This window comes from Thalassophryne amazonica, chromosome 18 (assembly GCF_902500255.1).
Source record: "Thalassophryne amazonica chromosome 18, fThaAma1.1, whole genome shotgun sequence".
Lineage (NCBI taxonomy): Eukaryota > Metazoa > Chordata > Actinopteri > Batrachoidiformes > Batrachoididae > Thalassophryne > Thalassophryne amazonica.
Window position 1 is genome coordinate 33715632 of NC_047120.1, and position 22704 is coordinate 33738335.

Below are 22704 nucleotides of genomic sequence, written 5' to 3' on the forward strand. Positions count from 1 at the left end.
TTCCCCAACCTTGATGTATTTGATTTCGCCTTTTCGGAAATAGCCATACATATGTACAAAAAACTGCAACAAATCTGGAACACCGCCTCCACTGTAATCATGACCATTCTGGAGGATTCTAGAGCTTCTACACATGTATATTTTACTTTTGAGAGAGTACTTTTTCCATCTGGCTTATCTATAGGGTTCTTGTCCTGAATCAACATTTTTGTACAAAGTAAGATGTCACTGTGGCACAATCCTTTGTAAACAACCAGATAAAGATTAATCTAAAATCCTATTTGTTAAACATTATTTTTTTTAAACCCCAATTTACGCACTGTCATTCTTTAATTGCTACCAACCCCGTTGTCACCAAACTTAGTATATACATTACACAGTGACCCCCAAGAAACCTCCTGGCTCTGGGGTCCAGAGATTAAGATCATTGGAGTGTACTTTGTAAAAATCTTCAGTGCAGCAACTTCTTTCCTAATTGCCTGGTTCTCACCAAACTTGGCATGTGTGTTAGGCTAGTGAAGTCTATTGATTTTGGTGTTAGGTTAAAAGTCAAAATCGCTAAACTACTTTGTAAAACCCTTCAACAGAAAAGCAGCATTTGTCAGTGATGAGATTACTTGAACATTGCAATTTGTGCACGTGTCAAGGTGGCTGAAGTCAGTACGTGGCTATGAGACTGCTTGGAAACACAAGTGGCTGTGTGCGTTTCGGCATATACAACCCCTGGCAAAAAGTATGGAATCACCGGCCTCAGAGGATGTTCATTCAGTTGTTTAATTTTGTAGAAAAAAAGCAGATCACAGACATGACACAAAACTAAAGTCATTTCAAATGGCAACTTTCTGGCTTTAAGAAACACTATAAGAAATCAAGAAAAAAAGATTGTGGCAGTCAGTAACGGTTACTTTTTTAGACCAAGCAGAGGAAAAAAATATGGAATCACTCAATTCTGAGGAAAAAATTATGGAATCACCCTGTAAATTTTCATCCCCCAAATTAACACCTGCATCAAATCAGATCTGCTCATTGACATTGACCCTATGCCATGACATTGACCCTATGTGTCTTTTTGCAAGGAATGTTTTTGCAGTTTTTGCTCTATGGCAAGATGCATTATCATCTTGGAAAATGATTTCATCATCCCCAAACATCCTTTCAATTGTCCAAAATATCAACATAAACTTGTGCATTTATTGATGATGTAATGACAGCCATCTCCCCAGTGCCTTTACCTGACATGCAGCCCCATATCATCAATGACTGTGGAAATTTACATGTTCTCTTCAGGCAGTCATCTTTATAAATCTCATTGGAACGGCACCAAACAAAAGTTCCAGCATCATCACCTTGCCCAATGCAGATTCGAGATTCATCACTGAATATGACTTTTATCCAGTCATCCACAGTCCACGATTCCTTTTCCTTAGCCCATTGTAACCTTGTTTTTTTTCTGTTTAGGTGTTAATGATGCCTTTCGTTTAGCTTTTCTGTATGTAAATCCCATTTCCTTTAGGCGGTTTCTTACAGTTCGGTCACAGACGTTGACTCTAGTTTCCTCCCATTCGTTCCTCATTTGTTTTGTTGTACATTTTTCGATTTTTGAGACATATTGCTTTAAGTTTTCTGTCTTGACGCTTTGATGTCTTCCTTGGTCTACCAGTATGTTTGCCTTTAACAACCTTCCCATGTTGTTTGTATTTGGTCCAGAGTTTAGACACAACTGACTGTGAACAACCAACATCTTTTGCAACATTGCGTGATGATTTACCCTCTTTTAAGAGTTTGATAATCCTCTCCTTTGTTTCAATTGACATCTCTCGTGTTGGAGCCATGATTCATGTCAGTCCACTTGGTGCAACAGCTCTCCAAGGTGTGTTCACTCCTTTTTAGATGCAGACTAACGAGCAGATCTGATATGATGCAGGTGTTAGTTTTGGGGATGAAAATTTACAGGGTGATTCCATATTTTTTTCCTCTGCTTGGTCTAAAAAAGTAACCGTTACTGACTGCCACAATCTTTTTTTCTTGAATTCTTATAGTGTTTCTTAAAGCTAGAAAGTTGCCATTTGAAATGACTTTAGTTTTGTGTCATGTCTGTGATCTGCTTTTTTTCTACAAAATTAAACAACTGAATGAACATCCTCCGAGGCCGGTGATTCCATAATTTTTGCCAGGGGTTGTAGAAGTGGAGTTGGGTCAGGAATGACATCTAGTATAAAACCTTTGCCAAATCTCAATGTGGATTTGTTCTGGATCCACTTTGGCAACTCACAATAATCAGGAAAGACACCATTCAGATGACAAATCGTAATTCCAGAGGTGTCCTACAAATAAACATTTTCAATTGTTGAAGTGTGAACTAATGATTTAATTTTAGTTTTACATCTCCACATCACTGATGACCAGTTGCACTGATTGTTTACACTATGCACCTGTTTTGAATCATTCATTGGCTAAAGACTCGACTATAAAGGAGAAATGTGACGCATGATTATTTTGTTATAAAATCTTCACGCTTGACCTGATGCTCTGAGAACCACCAGCGTCTGAGCTGCAGTGTGTTTGCCCTCCATGTGTCATCGCACAACAGCCATATCAAACCCTAGAAAACACCACATAACCTGAAACCCATTAACACACACGTAGGATAAAACAGTCTGTCCCCAGTGAAGCTGCAGTTATTTAAAATGATTTAGTGCTGTTATTTATGACTGGCCTGGTTATTTTAAGGTGTGTGTGTGTGTGTGTGTGTGTGTGTGTGTGTGTGTGTGTGTGTGTGTGTGTGTGTGTGTGTGTGTGTGTGTGTGTGTGTGTGTGTGTGTGTGTGTGTGTGTCCCTGAGATCTAGGACACCTCCCCTGGTTCCTCTGTGTGATTAATGAGGAGTGCAGACGGTTAACTTCAACACTCAGTCTTTGTCAAAGATGTAAAAATTTAAACTCTTGAGGGGATTTGCCTCATCAGCCATCTGACCGTTGACTTGGGGTCAACAAGATTGGATCGTCTAGTCCTGTAGTTGACTCCTGACTTTTCATAACTGTTGAGACATTCTTCCTGACAGGTCCTCCAGTTTGAACATAAAGGTTTCTGTCTTCCACCTGGTGCAACGCAACATAATGTGTCATTGATTGTTTCTGCCCAATGCAGTTCTGTAAATAGCACGTTGTACACTTACACTTGTGGAAGTAGAAGACGTAAGTCTTATATAGGCCCTGAGGCTCATTGGTACCAGTGCTTATTTCGGAATTTCCATAGTGGGAAGTGTTTAAATGTAAGACTATCCCTGGGCAGGACCCCAGTGTAGGTTACGTCCCCATCCAATGCTGGTTCCCATTTACATCTGAGTGGATGGAGGCTGTGCAAATGGCGTGCCTTTCCCAAACACACAGTTAGTGTGACCAGAAACCCGCATGTACCTATTGGTAGCCCAACGCCTGTTGTATCTGTTGTATGTGGTGGGAGCGCTGCAAGGTGGGCACTTATATTCTCCATCACAAGGAAGCTTCTCCATCTTAGTCCACCAGAACTTGGTCTATAGACCGTTATTGTTTTTAAGCAGAACAGTCAGATGCACCTTACATACAGTGAGGAAAATAAGTATTTGAACACCCTGCGATTTTGCAAGTTCTTCCACTTAGAAATCATGGAGGGGTCTGAAATTTTCATCTTAGGTGCATGTCCACTGTGAGAGACAAAAAAAAAAAAAAATCCAGAAATCACAATGTATGGTTTTTAATAATTTCTTTGTATGTTACTGCTGCAAATAAATATTTGAACACCTACCAACCAGCAAGAATTCTGGTTCACACAGATCTGTTAATTTTTCTTTAAGAAGTCCTCTTATTCTGCACTCTTTACCTGTATTAATTACACCTGTTTGAACTTGTTACCTGTATAAAAAACACCTGTTCACACACTCAATCAATCACACTCCAACCTGTCCACCATAGCCAAGACCAAAGAGCTGTCTAAGGACACCAGGGATAAAACTGTAGACCTGCAGAAGGCTGGGATGGACTACAGGACAACAGGCAAGCAGCTTGGTAGAAGACAACAACTATTATGATTATTTATTAGAAAGTGGAAGAAACACAAGATGACTGTCATTCTCCCTCAGTCTGGGATTCCATGCAAGATTTCACTTTGTGGGATAAGGATGATTCTGAGAAAGCTCAGAACTACACAGGAGAACCTGGTCAATGACCTGAAGAGAGCTGGGACCACAGTCACAAAGATTACATTAGTAACACATGATGTTGTCATGGTTTAAAATCCTGCAGGGCAGTAAGGTCCCCTTGCTCAAGCCAGCACATGTCCAGGCCCATTTGAAGTTCACCAGTGACCATCTGGATGATCCAGAGGAGGCATGGGAGAAGGTCATGTGGTCAGATGAGACCAGAATAGAGCTTTTTGGTATCAACTCCACTTACCATGTTTAGAGGATGAGAACAACCCCAAGAAAACCATCCCAACCGCGAAGCATGGGGGTGGAAACATCATAGTCTGGGGTGCTCTTCTGCAAAGGGGACAGGACGACTGCACCGTATTGAAGGGAGGATGGATGGGGTCATGTATTGCGAGATTTTGGCAAACAACCTCCTTCCCTCAGTAAGAGCATTGAAGATGGGTCATGGCTGGGTCTTCCAGCATGAAAATGACCCCAAACACACACCCAGGGCAACTAAGGAGGGGCTCCGTAAGAAGCATTTCAAGGTCCTGGAGTGGCCTGGTCAGTCTCCAGACCTGAACTCATAGAAAATCTTTGGAGGGAGCTGAAACTCCAAACCTGAAAGATTTGGAGAAGATCTGTATGGAGGAGTGGACCAAAATCCCTGCTGCAGTGTGTGCAAACCTGGTGAAAAACTACAGGAAATGTTTGACCTCTGTAATTGCAAACAAAGGCTACTGTACCAAATATTAACATTGATTTTCACAGGTGTTCAAATACTTATTTGCAGCAGTAACATACAAATAAATTATTAAAAAAAAATCATACATTGTGATTTCCGGATTTTTTTTTTTTTTTTAGATTATGTCTCTCACAGTGGATATGCACCTAAGATGAAAATTTCAGACTCCTCTATGATTTCTAAGTGGGAGAACTTGCAAAATCACAGGGTGTTCAAATACGTATTTTCCTCACTGTATGTAGGTTCAGAACACACCCTGTTTGCCATATTGTACATATGTACATTTGTACATATTGCCGCCATTCCCCTGTAGCCATGTATTACTACGAAGGTAAATTATGTCAGGACACAAAAACCTGGGGTGATTTTTTGTTTTTATTATTATTATTATTGAATAATAATAATAATAAAAACCCAAAACATATCAACCACTTGAAGTAACATACAGATGTGGTCAGAATTACTGGCCAAATAACTGTTTGCGTTTATTTCTAATGATATTTTAAAAGATGTACATAAAATATAGCAGTACCAGTCATTCTGACCGCACGACGGTATGATAATAATAATATGACAATATGCCACATGTTCAGAGTTCTCTTTGTAGACTCAGTGGATAACCTGATCACCGCACCTGAGAAGCTGAATGAGGGGCCAGAGTGTGTGTGATGGCCTTAAAACAACAGTTAATATCATCTTTCCACTTGAACCTAAATAACACCTGGTTAACTGAAGGTCATGTGCATCGAGCGCAGACTCGCCTCCTTTCACTGTGTGACTTTGTATTTCTCCTTTTCCCCTAAAAACCTTTTTAAAAAAAACATTTATTTACAGTAACACAGACAGATTGAGCCCAACTAACATTAACCTTCTGCGTATTTTGGAGCATAAATCACACTTGTCAAAAAAGGGAGAAAAACAAAAACATGTCACCCTGGAGTATGTTACACCTTTTTTCTGTATTATCAGCTCATTAACTTGGAATTTTTGTGCATTGTTGTAGTGTATTTTATATTGTTGGCATTTATTTTTAGTTTTGAGTTTTATTTTTATTTTTAGTGCTTTGATTCTTGGGAAAGCCCTATATTCATAGATATTATTATTAACAAACATGTTTTTTTTTTTGGTTTGTTTGTTACCTCCGCCACCCTGTTTGTTTGTGAACAGCCTGGAACCCACAATTTTTCATATATCGTTATGAATTTTTTACTGAAAATTCCATATCCTGATAGGCAAGAAGTGATTCAATTTTCAAAGTCAAAGGGCAAAATTGGAAAAATCCCTATCTTTAACCTTGAATGAATTTTCAAAAATTCATAACTCAAAAAACATCAAATTACTTTCATATTTGAGAGAATTATGTAGGATGGTATCCTTTATTGATTGACAAAGTTTGATCTGGATCTGCTCCAGATTACAGATTTTGTAGCCATTTAAATTTGACAACTTAACATTGAAAACTCCATTTAATATATATTTTACATTATATTTTAATCAAACGTGCCCCGTGCCCCAATCACTGTCATATTTGAAAATGAGGTGCAGACTGGCACTCACTATGGCCTGACAAAGTTTGATCTGGATTGTGGATTTTGTTGACATTTGAATTTAATATGGAAAAGCCCATTTGGTGCACTTTTTACATTATATCTCAACCAAAAGTGCCTCAATCACTCTCATTTTTGACAATGAGGTGCAGACTAGCACTCCCTATCACCTGACAAAGATTGATCCAGATCTGATCCAGATTGTGTATTTTGTGGAAATTTGAATTTAATATGGAAAAGCCCATTTTATTCACATTTTACATTATATCTCAATCAAAAGTGCCTCAATCACTCTCATTTTTGACAGTGAGGTGTAGACTGGTACTTACTATCGCCTGACAAAGATTGATCAGGATCTGATCCAGATTGTGTATTTTGTGGAAATTTGAATTTAATATGGAAAAGCCCATTTTATGCACATTTTACATTATATCTCAATCAAAAGTGCCTCAATCACTCTCATTTTTGACAGTGAGGTGCAGACTGGTACTTACTATCGCCTGACAAAGTTTGATCCAGATCTGGTCCGTATTGCAAATTTAGTGGATATTTGATTCTTTTTAACATTTAAAAGTCCTTTTGATCTATAGTTTGTATTATATTTTAGCTTATGAAAAGCCACTTCTAACAGGACTTTGACTTGTGTTGGTGGAGGTTTGCACTCTGAGTGCGGTGCTCTAGTTTGTTTTTGGTATACAAGTTACCGAAGTTGCAGGATGTCCCAAACTTGTAATAAAAAAAATAAAAAAAAGCCACTTATACTCCAGAAAAAAAACCCCTGTATATTTTCTCTTTTTGCCTGCTGAGAGTGTGACTGTAACCCTTAAATAATCCCTGCAAACCTCCATCAAACATTGTGGCCTCAATTAACTTTATAGAGCTATAATTATGTTCAAACTGTCTTTTGTGAGAGTCACGCCTCCTATACCGCCACAATGTTGTAGGTCAAGTTTTAAACAGATGTGAGGCAACTCTTTCGTCATCTGACTTACAACTCCTCTAAAGCTGCCGTTGTTCATTTTTATAACAGCAGACAATTTTTCAGAAGGCTACAAGTGACCTCTTTTACACCAGATATGTAATTATGAAGCAGTTTTCCCCAGTGATAAATCATTATAAATCACAAACAGCGTGTGTCTGTTGTTTGAACTCAAGCTGCAGTGAGGGGGTCCTGTCATCCCAAACACCCACATTTTTTGTTTTTGGAAGCATGGAAAACTGAATATTATAACAGATTACCATGGCTCATGGGTGACTGCAAGTTGGAGCTAAGTAGATTATTTTTCTATTATTTGGAACATGTTTAATAAGAAATCTGTTTTCTTTTGTTTTTTCCTCACTTAGACAAAAAATGTATCGCTGTGATTTTGGAAAACCATCTTAAAATAAATAAATTAAAAAGCTGGTCAACCCATATTAGAGAGAATGTGACTTTAACCTCCTAAGACCTGACCTTTAATTGGAGTTAGTTTTTTGTTTGTTTGTTTGTTTGTTTGTTCGTTTGTTTGTTTGTTTGTTTTTTGGTGAAGTAAATGTCCCCATATGTCCATATTCCCATGTGGACTCAGAAGGAAAAAGTGGCTATGAGGTGCAATACACAACGCTATTGAAGTAAATATGAAAGTGACATGTGAAGACATATTTGACATTGTTCCCAAGTGTCTCAGAACAATTTTAGGATATGTCCAGTACTTAATAATCACAAAGGAAAGAGGAACCTAGTCCACAGTGCGGTGGTTTGTCTGTTCTGGTGTGTGATTCCATCGTTTCAGCTTTTTATTTTCTGACTTGTTTCAAAAGGAACTCTGTGTTGATGTAACATGAAACTAAAACCTGAGTCGGAATTTATTATTGTTCCCATATGGGCCCTTGTCCAGTTTGGGACTTAGTTATTGAAATACATTTGTCATTTTCCTGCATTGCGGCTGGGTTTTGTTAGTGTGTTTGACATGTTTTATGAAATTCTGTTGTTTTTAGTCAAAATAGCACAAAATGAGATACTAATTACTGGAATCTTCAATACCTTTGTCCTGTTGGTAAACAATTAATAAATACATCAGTCTAGATGTACTTTGCTAACGTAGCATCTACCGAAACAGCAACTGAAACTGTAAAACCAATACCCCCCAAAAAATGAAAACCTACATCTAGCACAACATGACTCAGTGTCCCCCCCCACCGATGCAGATATAAACATCTTTAAGCTGATTCCAAAAGGTGTACAAGTAAATCCTTTCCAGGTTTTATCGCCTGTGTCAGCAGTGTAGAGCAAATGAGTCTACAACGCCCCCTGGATGGGATACTAGTCTATTGCAGGTTACTTCCTCAGCCCAGGCTGGTAACCATTTACAGCTGGGTCAACTGGGACAATGCAGATCATGAAGTGTCCAAGGACACAGACAGGTAGCCTCAAGTAGACACATAGCATAGGAACATAAAACATAATCATCCTTATCTGGAAAACCAAAGTAAACCAACCAAAGGTTTAGACAAAACAGCTGTAGCATTATTACTACATATCTGAAAGCCGGTAATGTGGGAAAAAAAGTACAGAGAGACAACCCCAACGTTGATGACTTTTTCTCAGCAAGATAATGTTTTAATACTCAACCATGATTCAGCATATTTTGCTGATTGTACAACACAGCTAACGTAGGCCTACATCACAGCTTACAGGCTTTACACAGCTCCTTCACCACCCGGCTCTAAACATGGACTAGTTACAGTCAACAACAGGGTTTTCTGGTAAACACAGAACCTCAGGTTGAGTATATGTACAGGCTAATCACAGGCATTTGACTGGTCAATGTCAAATAAACTAACTGCAAGTTACAAGATGCTTCACAATACAATGATTCACAGCACACCAAGCACAAGTCCGTACATGTAGCAACAGCATAAAAAGAGCCGCCAGGGCCACATTATCCACTCGGCAGCCCTGTGAAAATACAGCACGGTCACTATCTTCAGGTAAGTGCCAACATCTGGTCAGAAACACATATAGTGTAAGCTAGCTAAGCTGCGCCACACATTTTTAAACTAGCTAGCTATTGAAATGTCTACCACCTATCAAGAGCCGTTTAACAGAACAAGTATAAAAAGTTTAAGGACCTGATGGTCAGCTTTTAATGGCTTTGAAAGGAACGAGGTTTTCTGTACAGCTGAAAAGACCATACCTGGGTTTATGTTTAGACTACAAAGCAAAACTAATTTTATCCACCTTGTTTCATCGTTGACTATGTTGTATGGTTTTAACAAATTTGTTGTTATTTATTTCCTACTTTAGAGTTAGTTATGCTTTTTTGTTGATTTTCTTCGACTCTGTGGTTCCCAACTCATTTTTCCTGGTACGCCTTGATACACAAAGATATACCTACAGTTTTTGATTTTTCTTAACAAGTTGTGTGTATAAGAGCTGTAAGATGTCAAGTTAAAGATACATTTTCCACAGCTACATTATTATTATTATTATTATTATTTGTATTTAAGAAATTTTTATAACCCAAAGATAACCAAAATGTATAGTTGTTGTTGTTTTTTTTTTTGTTTTTAGGAAAACAATTTGCAAAAAACATAATTGTGTGTAGTATGGTTTTTCTTTTTTATTATTTAGATACATGTATGTTTTAAGGGGCACATATTCACCACAAATATGTAGCAATTGTATTTTTACATCACAGCAATAATAACACTTTGTCAATAATCAATAGAGCCCGAACGCTAATTGTGATGGATTAAAACAACCAGGTTTCAGAGGTTTGCTAAATAATTTTCATACCAAAAAGCATAAATTAACTATTAAGATACATTAAAATACAAATACTGTTATGAACACAATAAAATGTGCAAAATTTTGGGTATGGTCTTTTCATTTTAAAAACCATTATAAAAGAAACCACATTTGATTATCATATCTTCATTTGTTGGGGGACAGTAACGATAAATGAACATTTGAGATTTTCTGGGTGTTATTTTTACTTAATAGAAACCTTGAAATGATTCACTCAGATTAACTGGTGAATTTGAACTTTTTTAAAATTGTGAAATTTCCCTAAAATACTCTTCAGCGTTTGTCCTTACAATGCATGCCATGCTGATTTTTTTTTTTAATTTGTATTATTATTATTTCCACTGTTATTGAAAGCCCCTTATCAGCATGCTGATATGAGCTCAACTTTCAGGACACCGATACATTGTCTGTGTTCTGCTCCTCCCCTCGTTATTCGCTCCACCCCCTGATTGGCCACTGCAAACACTTTGATTTACAACACAGATTTCAGATTTGAAATCAGCAGAGACACTGTTGTTTCAGCTGAAGTTAGGAAAGTCTTTTTTTCCCCCTTTTGTGGTGTTGTTTTGTTCCATTGTTGTTGTTTCTTCCTCCTCAGCCAGTCACATGACACACAATAATCTGCTGGCCACGCCTTAATTAGACCAGAATTTGCATGTCAGAGTGTGTTGTGCCCTTCATGTGTGGATGACGTGCGTCTTTATGTTTGGGCTTGTCGTGCACATGAAAGTTTTTATTCCTGCCCTCAACGTGTGTGTGCGTGACGTCATTGTCAATGTGTGTAAACTCATTCATGTGCGTCAGATCATTTTGCGTCATCGTATGCTCCTTTTGAGTTTGGATGTCCACTTCCTCCAGGCGCACTTGCTCCTCGTCTGTGGTGGACCCTCGCCGCTTCTCCTTATGCGCGTTGATGACCTCATCAATCCAACTTATGAACCGGCTGACACGTGTGTAGAGCGCAGGAGAGGAGGGATCAGCACAGCCGTAGCCCCCGGCAACAACCCCGTGAAGGAACCATCGGCCTGACTCCCCAAGGCACACCAGCCCGCCTCCAGAGTTGCCTTGACAACCGTCTCGATTGAGGAGGCTGGTATCTGGAGGGCTGCCAGCGCACAGTGTGCCATGGCTGGAGAAACTGTCACCGTAGCGCTTCTTACATTGCCATGATGACATCAAAGGGACCCACGATGCGATTACTGAGTCTAGAAGAGAAGACAGATAAGATTATCGACTGCATGCCGACTTAAATGAAGGCATGTTTGCATTTGGTTGCACTTTTTATGTGTCACACTGCAGAAATGAACACCCCCCATTCTATAAATATGAGTCCAAAACCCATTGTCACTCATTTGTAGTTCAAGTCATATTCCACTTGATGGCACTATAACCTTCATATGTAGGATCCATCCATTTGTATTTACTCACTAGATGGAGGACCGACCGGGGCGATCCGCTCATTCGCTGGCTGTTGCCAGAGTGCCGCCATCTTGGTTACTGTCTAACAACCAGACATCAATAGAAATCAATGTGGACATGATCAATGTTTTCAAGATAGTTTCAGGATAAATCTGCATTTTCCATGCTGTTACATTTATTCAAACTCTGTCCCAAATTTGTACAGCCACATATTGTCAAAACAAATACAGAAGAGAATCAGACTATTTATATTATAGACTTGAATGAATTTATTCATTCCAGTCAAAATATTGTGAAGCAGGATAGAAAATAATACTATCAGTTTGTCAAACACACTATGTCTGCCAAGACATGAGATACAAGTCTCATCCTTAACGAATTTCATTATGAAGTTAAAGATGGGAGATAATCAGGGGTGAAAGTAGGAGCTTCGCATGCTCACGTCATATTAAATATATTAATATTAAAGACTGCTCTTAACCCATGTGCGGCGCCGTTTTCCTGGAGCGATTCTCTGCCAAAATATCAAATAAAATAAATAAAATGAAACAGCCACACCAGCCAGGGTGAAAGTGAGATTACTCAATAATTTCTGGACCAAGTTGAAAGAAATTTGAAAACAGTAAGCTGGAATATGGAGTATATCAGAGAAATTAAGCTCATTTGTGTATATTCATTGAGACTTATGAAAGTGCAACTTCTAATTGAATCACTAAACGAATGGTGTGGTATTTATCATGACAAAGCATTCAGGCAGTAAAACTGAAGTCACTACTTTAAAGAATACAGATTGACACAACAAAATAAATAATTTTCTAACCTTTATTAAGCAAGTTTAGTCATTTCCCCCACATCATTTAGGGCCCCTTCACACAGTACAAACATGGTCGAAGTGCGCATGAAGCAGGAATCGTATGCAATACGTGTAAAATCTTAGCTGCCTCCAATGCCTCGTACATCTGTTGCTATAACTATTTGCACACACCAGCGGCTAAAAGATAAAGTGCGCGCTGTGAGAGCCCATTCGATCCCTCTAGTGGCAGGTGTCGGCCAAATTCCAGGTGACACACACGAACATCCATCACTGCTTGCTTGGTGCTTGGCCATTCACACTATTAGCACAAAAACAGTCAGCAGACGATCATTTTCAAGCTGGCAGTGAAATTTTTCTAAGTGCCCCCACGACTGTGGAGTTGTCAAGTACACGTGGCATGCTAGAGTGTCGGCTCCCCACACAACACGTGTGTGTGTTTCGCATGCTCCCCCAACACGTGCGTCCATGTGGACATCACAGCTGCAGAACACGTACCGTGTTTTGACAGACACGTGTGTGTGTGTGTGCTTGCTGTCCTCACATGGAAATACATAAAAACATATGTCGCTTTTGTAAGGAGCTGGAGAGCGCGCACATTGACAGGCTGTTCCAGGCTCCCAGCTGAAACAGACCGTCAGTTCATGTGGACACACAGCAGACGATCTTAATGTTACATCTGTCTGACAGGACACGTGTGTCCTGTGAGCGGCACACCACAGGACCATATGACAGGCCAACAGTGCAACAAATACACCACTTTCAGTCACGTATCAGCAGAAATACACCATAACAAATGCCATTTAGTTAGTTATCACCGCGCTTTTTTCTCTTATTAAAAAAAAATACATTTATGTCCTTGTTGATTTCATGCATTTTTCCGCACCCTTTACAGGCCAGCAATGGTAGGGCAGTGGTAAAGTTTCTGACTGGCAATCAGAGGTTTTGTAAATTGCAGGTTCGAATCCCATGAGTGGCATATACAGTGAGGAAAATAAGTATTTGAACACCCTGCGATTTTGCAAATTCTCCCACTTAGAAATCATGGAGGGGTCTGAAATTTTCATCTTAGGTGCATGTCCACTGTGAGAGACATAATCTAAAAAAAAAAAAAATCCGGAAATCACAATGTATGATTTTTTAATAATTTATTTGTATGTTACTGCTGCAAATAAGTATTTGAACCCCTACCAACCAGCAAGAATTCTGTCTCTCACAGACCTGTTAATTTTTCTTTAAGAAGCCCTCTTATTCTGCACTCTTTACCTGTACTAATTGCACCTGTTTGAACTTGTTACCTGTATAAAAGACACTGTTCACACACTCAGTCAATCACACTCCAACCTGTCCACCATAGCCAAGACCAAAGAGTTGTCTAAGGACACCATGGACAAAACTGTAGACCTGCAAAAGGCTGGGATGGACTACAGGACAACAGGCAAGCAGCTTGGTAGAAGACAACAACTGTTATGATTATTTATTAGAAAGTGGAAGAAACACAAGATGACTGTCAATCTCCCTCGGTCTGGGATTCCATGCATGATCTCACTTTGTGGGGTAAGGATGATTCTGAGAAAGCTCAGAAGTACAGAGAAGGACCTTGTCAATGACCTGAAGAGAGCTGGGACCACAGTCACAAAGATTACATTAGTAAAACATGATGCTGTCATGGTTTAAAATCCTGCAAGGCAGCAAGGTCCCCCTGCTCAAGCCAGCACATGTCCAGGCCCGTTTGAAGTTCACCAGTGACTATCTGGATGATCCAGAGGAGGCATGGGAGAAGGTCATGTGGTCAGATGAGACCAGAATAGAGCTTTTTGGAATCAACTCCACTTACCATGTTTAGAGGATGAGAACAACCCCAAGAAAACCATCCCAACCGTGAAGCATGTGGGTGAAAACATCATACTCTGGGGGTGCTCTTCTGCAAAGGGGACAGGATGACTGCACTGTATTGAAGGGAGGATGGATGGGGTCATGTATTGCGAGATTTTGGCAAACAACCTCCTTCCCTCAGTAAGAGCATTGAAGATGGGTCATGGCTGGGTCTTCCAGCATGACAATGACCCCAAACACACAGCCAGGGCAACTAAGGAGGGGCTCTGTAAGAAGCATTTCAAGGTCCTGGAGTGGCCTGGTCAGTCTCCAGACCTGAACTCAATAGAAAATCTTTGAGGGAGCTCAAAACTCCAAATCTGAAAGATCTAGAGAAGATCTGTATGGAGGAGTGGACCAAAATCCCTGCTGCGGATCCGAATCCAGATCACCTCCAAAATTTAATGAAGTCTTCCATGGCCTAATATGTATCTATAGTGCAAATTTTGTGAGAATCCGTGAAGCAGTTTTGATGTAGTCCTTCAAAGCCTATATGACGTGAAACTTTATCCAGAATCCAGGTCTAGATCCGGATTCGGATCACCTCCAATATTTAATGAAGTCTTCCATGGCCTAATATCTATCTGTGGGATATTATGTGTAGAAGTTTGAGGAAAAAATTAATTTCATACATTTTGGAATACAAAATGTGAAAAAAGTGAAGCGCTGTGGAATACTTTCTGGATCCACTGTGTGTGTGTGTGTGTGTGTGTGTATATATATATATATATATATATATATATATATATATATATATATATATATATATATATACACAAAAAAAGCATGCAGTTGATTTTTAAAAAAATACGTTCATAAATATTTATGGGTTATATTATTAAATAGGCAAAAAAAAAAAAAAGGTGATCCGTTACTGCATTTCACCATCACTGCCGTCGTCATCATAAATCATCTTCATTATCATCACTACTGCATCCAGTGATGTTATAACAGTCATGTCTGGCACATTGTTTTGTAGACATGTACAAATGTCTGCATCTCTGCATTTAGTTTTTCATTGTTTTTTTGTTTGTCTGTTTGTACAATTACTGATGCAGTGTGCAAGTTCCATTATACAATCATGCAATTACATAAAATCACAATTACCATGAAATCAATTAGCCACAAGATACATATAAAAGATACACATAAAATACACTTCCATCCGAAGACAACGCATGCTCATCACTGTCGGCAGCCATGTTGTCATCACATGTCACCGAATGAACCGCTGTGTCACGGCAGTTGTCACTGGCCAGTTGCTTGTAATCAATGGAACGACTGCTGTTCCTTTTGAGGCTTAGTGGATATTTTTAACATGTAAACAATGAATTCAAAATCAAAATTACTCATTAATATTTCCAGATATTGTGTGTGAAAAGTAACTGAAGATTTCCTGTAATATTCTCTACCAAATCTAGAAAAATCACGGCCACAATTTTTATAGGTTGCACAAAGTCACAGTATATTGGGATGGCTGGGAGTCAATTAGTGGTCAATAGAATAGATGCTAATGGTAGTGACCTTTGAACTGCAGTAACACAAGCTGTTGACAGTTGGTTGCCCCCCGTATCAGCAGAGAAAATCAACTCAGAAAACATTTATTAAATACTTAGTTTTAGCTATTTTTTTTGACAAATCTTGGCGCTCATTAGTGAATATGTATATAAGGCTACATACTGTGGCAAACAATATTCACAGTATAATGTGTGCACTGTCTTATTTGATTATACTGATCCATTCCAATAAGATGCTAAAAAGTAAATACAATAAAAAATGCCTGAGAGTCAAATGTTTACCTGGTCCTTTCCAGCTGGTGGTAACCGTGACAACACAGGATGATGGGGTTATACCCCCTGTCGCTGTGTCTGGAGTTGGAAGGCATGCTGCATTGATGTGCGGGTCAAAGGTCAGACAGTACATCTTGGTGCTGGGCAGTTTCAGTAAAGCCAGGGCGTGGCCACCGCTCTGACCTTTGAACTTTCTGTGAATCACAATCTGGTCTGGTGTGACTGTTTTCTCTGATGCTCCAACACGAACCACATATCTGGACGGATCGCTGCCAAACCTGCAGGAAAAGGAGAGAGGAGGTGACTGAGGGGGTGAGAGGAGAGATAGGAGGGGAGTAGTGTGTGTGGGGGGTTACCTGGTGATGCAGTGTGCAGATGTCAGCGCCCAGCAGGGGCTGATCAGAGTGCCGCTGCACACAGGACCACCGCCATCTTCTCTGGATTGCAGCCACACTGACACTTGCCAGGGCCACATGGACCTGAAGCAGAATCAAATATTTAGCGCTTTGTTTTTGTTTTTGTTTGTTTATTTATTCTGAGATAGATTTCTGCACATTTAACCAGGAAGTCACACCACAACCATCTCCAACTGCAGAGATGCATGTTACCTTTGCGTGTTTTCCTCTCCTTGGTTCTGGTTCTTCTCTCCCTCCATCACCTTCCTCACTCCACAGCTCAGCTCCTGTACTTCGACCCATCCACCTCCTGATTCTGGCGGCGTGGTGTCACACCTCACCCCTGCATCATCCCTGCGTCTGCAGCCCTGGTGTGTCCCTCTCAGGCCCTGAGAGGGACACTCTCCCAGGAACTCCTCCTTCCCTGTGCACCTCACCTGGTCCAGGTGGACGGGTCCTTTCCCCTGTCCGAACCCTCCGGCCGCCACAGCTCCACCGCTGAAGAGAGGATGCGTGGCGGTAAATGTAGAAAAATGTGACTTTTTTTTTTAAAGGACTGACTGCACACCTGTGTCCGAGCTGTCTGCACACCACAGCTGCGTTGAGGTCATTCCAGCCAGAGTCACAAATACTCCCCCAGTCTCCGTGGAGATACACCTCGACCCTGCCCTCCTTCCGACTGCTCCCACCAACAAGGCGCACAAGAGGCCCTGAAGAAAGAATAACACAGTCATAATCACGACTTTACGTCTGTATGTTCAAGTCTGTCTGCATTCTAACAGGTTGAGTGTCCATGTGAGGTACGGGACCACAAACTGGAAACCAAACTGTTTTATCCTTCCTGCCATGTATGACTATCAGTGCTTCTGTGCAGCCTGTGTTGACTTTTGCAAGGCATTTCATTTGGTTAACCAGACTACTTTCCTCGACAGCTTGGAATTTATGGGATTCCCAGACAATTGCTAGACATCACAGCAATACTCCATGTCCCTGCTCCATACTGCAGTATGGACAGAATCTCTGGCTTTTTCCCAATGAATTCTAGCATTCATCAGGCATGTATTCTGGCTCTTAATCTGTTTAGTTCTGACGTGGACTGGGGGCCATGGAAGGTTGTGTAAAGCAGCGGCTTAGGTGTTTTTTTTTTTTGGTGAGGAAGTGTTGAATAATCTTGACTTTGTGGCTCATCCTGTGATCTTTAAGGACTTCAAAGTAACCCTGATTATTCCACTTGAGAAGCTGAGTGAAGAATCGTACTGTCTGGGTTTGTGATTGTCCTGATTAAGACAAAGATCCAAGATGTTAATGACTTCATGGACTTGGCCATCAGAAGTGTATCTGTATGTTGTGAAAGTGTCACACTTGTGGATACGTTAAAGGTGCCCTGACACTTGCATCTACTTCGTCGTGACGATCCCATCAGCTGTGCTCCCAGCTGGACACCGTGCTTTGTTCCACTGGATGCTGCACTTTAGTGCGCTGGATGCTGAGTATATAAAATAATTACATCTTGGTAGATTAATCATTTTCTCTCAGAGTTTGGCTGTTATAAACACCTCTAATCACTTCCAGAATCACAGAGGACCACTCCAGTTGGACCTTTTTTCTCTCTCTCTCTCATGCGCTTCATGAGGTGGAGAACTTACGTATTTGGAACCGTCTCAAAGGTAATTATTTGTAATGTTTATATTGTAATGGCTTGGTAAAACAGCTGTATGTTCATTCCTTCTTATGAGTAGCTGTAAAAGTATGTTTATGATAGATTTAACATCTCGTTCTAATCGATCAGACAAGCTGCGCTGTAATGCGGTGCGGTGACGCAGTCACTCACACTCACACGTAGTGTTTTTGAATTGTTTGCGCAATGTTCACGTGAAGTTCACGTAATCAGAGGTGTCAAGTAACGAAGTACAAATACTTCGTTACTGTACTTAAGTACACTTTTTAGGTATCTGTACTTTACTCCTTTACTTATTTTTCTGCCTACTTCTGACTTCTACTCATTACATTTTCACACAAGTATCTGTACTTTCTATTCCTTACATTTTTAAAACAAACACCCTCGTTACGCTTGGCTTCAGTTTGTTTATATATATATATATATATATATATATATATATATATATATATATTTCACGTCATGTGCGCCTGTAATCAACTTTTCTGCAGCACGGCTTTGCTTTGAACCGTGAACCAATCGAAGCAGTGGTTCGCAGATTGAATGCTTCGACATATTGCTTCGTTTATTCTTTCTTTCTTTCGCTTAATTTTCCCCCGCTAAAATCCTAAAGAGCATACTTCTGTGAGTATTATTTACCTTTTCTACGTTAAACCGACCTGTTATGGTCTTCTGAAACAGCTGATAGATGTATTTTATAACTTAAAAACGGGAGCGACGCTAACGCGTTAGCATGTCTGTGGCGTTTTCAATGTTAAAAGTTAGCATTAAGCAATTGCAGCTCTCATCACGTTCGAGTGCATTTGTTTTCAAATTGTAATATTTCTTAAATTTATTTTTGTTTATATATCAATAATCTAATGATTATTATATATAATTTTAGAGAAAGAGGGAAAAAGAACCTGAATAGAAACACAACAGAAAATATAAAAGCAACTAACAATGAACATACATAAATAAATACATACATAAATAAGTGTTTCCTGTGAACACCTAGTGACTCTTACACCTCCACTTCATCCCTGTCTTATTTAATGATGGTCAAACCATATTTTCAATGTGTTAATTTCTTCAGTGATTTCCTCCAGAACTATCTGCCAAACTAGAAAACTGCTGCATCCTAGTAAGAGCAGAATACTACTGGAATGAATTTGAATAAGGAAAAGTTGTGTTGTTTTTTTTGTTGTTGTTGTTTTTTTTTTTCCTTCACTAAATAGATGCTGCACTCACTGCAGTTTATTGTCTGGAATAGTCCCAGATTGCATTTCAGAGCTTCTAGAATTGAAACATTTTCATGCAGGTGGTGTTGGGGGGTAATTTTGGGTTTTGGGTCTTGGGCCACATGTAGAACAAATCAGATTTTAAATTAAGCTTTCAATTCATATAGTGGCATCTACCTTTTTTTTTTTTTTTTTTTTTTTTTAAAGGTTACTTTATACTTTTATACTTTAAGTAGGTTTTGGAGCACATACTTTTTCACTTTTACTTGAGTAAAGAGGTCAAGTTGATACTTCAACTTTTACCAGAGTGTTTTTAAACTGCAGTATCTATACTTCTACTTAAGTAACAAATGTGTGTACTTTTGACACCACTGCACGTAATTAATGCATGATGGAGATTTTCAACATTTCAAAGTTTTCTTTGTGAACTTGCACAAAGCTGCACAGTTTACAATGGTTTACAGCGAGTTTGAGATGAGTTTACTCTCCTGCACAGCAGAGTGTGTGCAAGTACGCGGATCAAAGTCCTGCAAGTGTCAGGGGGCCTTTACTCCACAATGACATACATGTTTGACATTGGAAGATGCCTGAGAAGAGCTTATGAAGTAATGAGGTTGCCAGACAGAGGGGTTTGGTCATCTAGATATCAATGCAGGAGAATAAAGGTCCAAGTCTATATGCTCCTGGTGTTTCCTGTCTTATTGCGTGGCTTTAGAATAGTAGCTCTTCTCGGTATTGTTAATAAATTACTTAGAAATGCATATATCATATAATATTACTGATTTCAGACTCTCTAAAGCCACGTTAATATATTGATTCATGTCTGTTGGGTGCTATGTGAGGTTGAGTGATGACTGTCAGCAAGTTTGCACTGGTCAAATTGTTCTTGATATCCGCACAGTAAGTTACTGTACTTTTGTTAAGATATTTGTCTGCACCAACAATATATCTCGTAAAAGCTAAACAGCTTTCATTATCTTGTTATCATGTGAAAAGACGTAAACGGCAGGCAACAGTTCCACTAACACAAGGCCCTGCTTTTCACATCTTTCAAGATTGACCTAATTAGCCTCATGGCCTAAACATGACATGGCATTTTTTGATCACGTAAGCACATGTACGTCTTTATCAATGATGTCGAGCTCCTGCGTTACCTTGGAACAGTGAGAACCCTAGATCTGGTATGCATAACTTCACATGAAATGAATTAAACTGTCCTTTTTGTAACAGAGTCTCATTGATTCAGGACAGACCCAAAGAATCCAGGGTCTAGCTATCCTTTGGTACAGCTGGAATAACTTTGTGTTAAATTAGTGGTTGCTTTGGGAGACTCAAATTAGGCATACCACTCACATGCCAGCCAGAGCCCAGAGCTGAATCCAATTGAACATCTCTGGAGAGATCTGAAAATGACTCCCCATCCGGCCTGATGGAGCATTAGAGGTGCTGCAAAGAGGAATGGGCAAAACTGCCCAAAGATAGGTGCACCAAACTTGTAGCATCATATTCAAGAAGACTTGAGGCTGTAGTTGCTGCCAAAGGTGCATCAACAAAGTATTGAGCAATGGGCATGAATACTTTTGTACACATTTCTTAGTTTTTTTTATTTTTAATAAATTCGCAAACATTTCAAAAAACCTTTTTTCATGTTGTCATTATGGGGTGTTGTGAGTAGAATTTTGAGGGAAAAAATAATTTGCTCCATTTTGGAATAAGGCTGTAAGATAACGAAATGTAGAAAAAGTGAAGCACTTTGAATACTTTCTGGCTGCACTGTACAAACCATGGCCAATCATATATGGGAGGAGCCAGTTTGCCATGCAAATCACAATCAAGTGAAGTAAATGGGGGACAAAAATATTAATGTGTTTTCAACAGGCACAAAGACACAGACACATAAAAAAAGTTTAAAAAGTAACATATGACGACTACACTGAAAAATGGACATAAAAACGTGTAGCATCTCAATTTCAGTATGATTTTAAGTAGAATTTGCTCATTTATATAGTGTTTTGTGAGAGGTGGAAATGGTCTGACTTTTTTGGTCTGAATGATCTGAATTTTTTGCATCTTACTAAATATAAAGAATTAGCAGGGGTGGTGGCCAAGTGGTTAATGCGCTTGGTTTTAGTGCAGAAGGTTCCAGGTTCAAATCCCACCACTGCCACATTTCTCCATGTAATGTGGAGTTGTGTCAGGAAGGGCATCCAGCATAAAACCTGTGCCAATTCAACATGCAGATCCACCTTGGATTTGCTGTGGCGACCCCGAGTGCAAACAAGGGAGCAGCCGAAGGGACTTACTTTTACTAAATATAAAGAATTAATAATTTTTCAAAATTATTTATTTTAATTAAGCTGCATTCACATTGCTGACTGAAGTGACCTGAAATGTTTTTAATTATTTTAGTTTTGTCCATTTATTTATTTTTTTTACATTGAACAGTTAACACTCATGTTATTGATGGTGATGATGTTCTGAAAAATATCAGATTGGGTAATGTTCACACTATTTAGATTGTTGTGCTGTAACAGTAGTCACATCACCAAACAGCTGGGAGCATGGTACCACCTTGGCTCCTGGGTCGCAAACACACAAGCAGACAACTGGTTCATCCCCACGTCTCTAAAATAACCATCGATCTGTTGTGGCCAGGTGAAGCCTGGGCCATCCATTGGCTTGCAGCTTTTATTTCACATCATCTTCACCTCACAACTGTCTGAGAGCAACTCTTCGGAGATTCAGCCAAGTCACAGTGGAGACACGTCATCTCAATGTGTCATGCGCCTCCTACATCTCTTACCAGTGGCAGGTGCGATGAGGGGCACGTCATTGGTCTGTAGGCTGGATCTGCCCCTGCAGCGCACTCCGACGTCCTCACTGTGGGAGCAGTCGGTCCTTCCCCAGATCCCATGGCTACAGTCCAGCAGGGACGTCTCAGATCCTTCACAGTGGACGTCATCCAGGAGGATCAAACCAATGCCTTCACCAAATGTCCCATCTGCCATCACTTCAGCATGACCTCTGGAGATTACGAGATTAAGGTTATGATCTGCCTCGTAAGTATTTCAGACACACATCATATTCCAAATGTAGCTAAAGATTTGTAAGTACAAGTTATGCTAACACTGAAACGTGCATTAAGAACAAGTGTTGAGCTCTCACACTGTGATTATTATGTCATAAACTAATAAATAATGGGATCATTCATGTTCCGTCTTTTACAAGAGTTTGCACTTAATGTAAATACATCTTGCTGGAAAAGAACAG

General features: G+C 39.6%; 1 protein-coding gene and 1 long non-coding RNA gene across 2 annotated transcripts in view; both read right to left on the reverse strand.

Moving 5' to 3' along the window:
* Positions 1 to 9030: 9030 nt before the first annotated feature.
* LOC117531573 lies at positions 9031 to 9902 on the reverse strand. Its single transcript, XR_004566646.1, has 2 exons — positions 9568 to 9902; positions 9031 to 9522 (listed from the first exon to the last, which is right to left on the reverse strand). It is a non-coding gene; the product is annotated as an uncharacterized LOC117531573 (long non-coding RNA).
* Positions 9903 to 10484: 582 nt separating this feature from the next.
* Positions 10485 to 22704, reverse strand: part of si:ch73-127m5.1 (neurotrypsin) — a 55664-nt gene continuing 43444 nt past the window's right edge. The window contains exons 9-15 of the mRNA XM_034194693.1: positions 22238 to 22458; positions 17105 to 17246; positions 16750 to 17034; positions 16498 to 16620; positions 16151 to 16419; positions 10826 to 11451; positions 10485 to 10795 (exon numbers count right to left, since the gene is read on the reverse strand). Coding sequence (XP_034050584.1) covers positions 10886 to 11451; positions 16151 to 16419; positions 16498 to 16620; positions 16750 to 17034; positions 17105 to 17246; positions 22238 to 22458 — 1606 coding nt within the window. The 3' untranslated portion in view covers positions 10485 to 10795; positions 10826 to 10885. The remainder of the gene's footprint in view (positions 10796 to 10825; positions 11452 to 16150; positions 16420 to 16497; positions 16621 to 16749; positions 17035 to 17104; positions 17247 to 22237; positions 22459 to 22704) is intronic.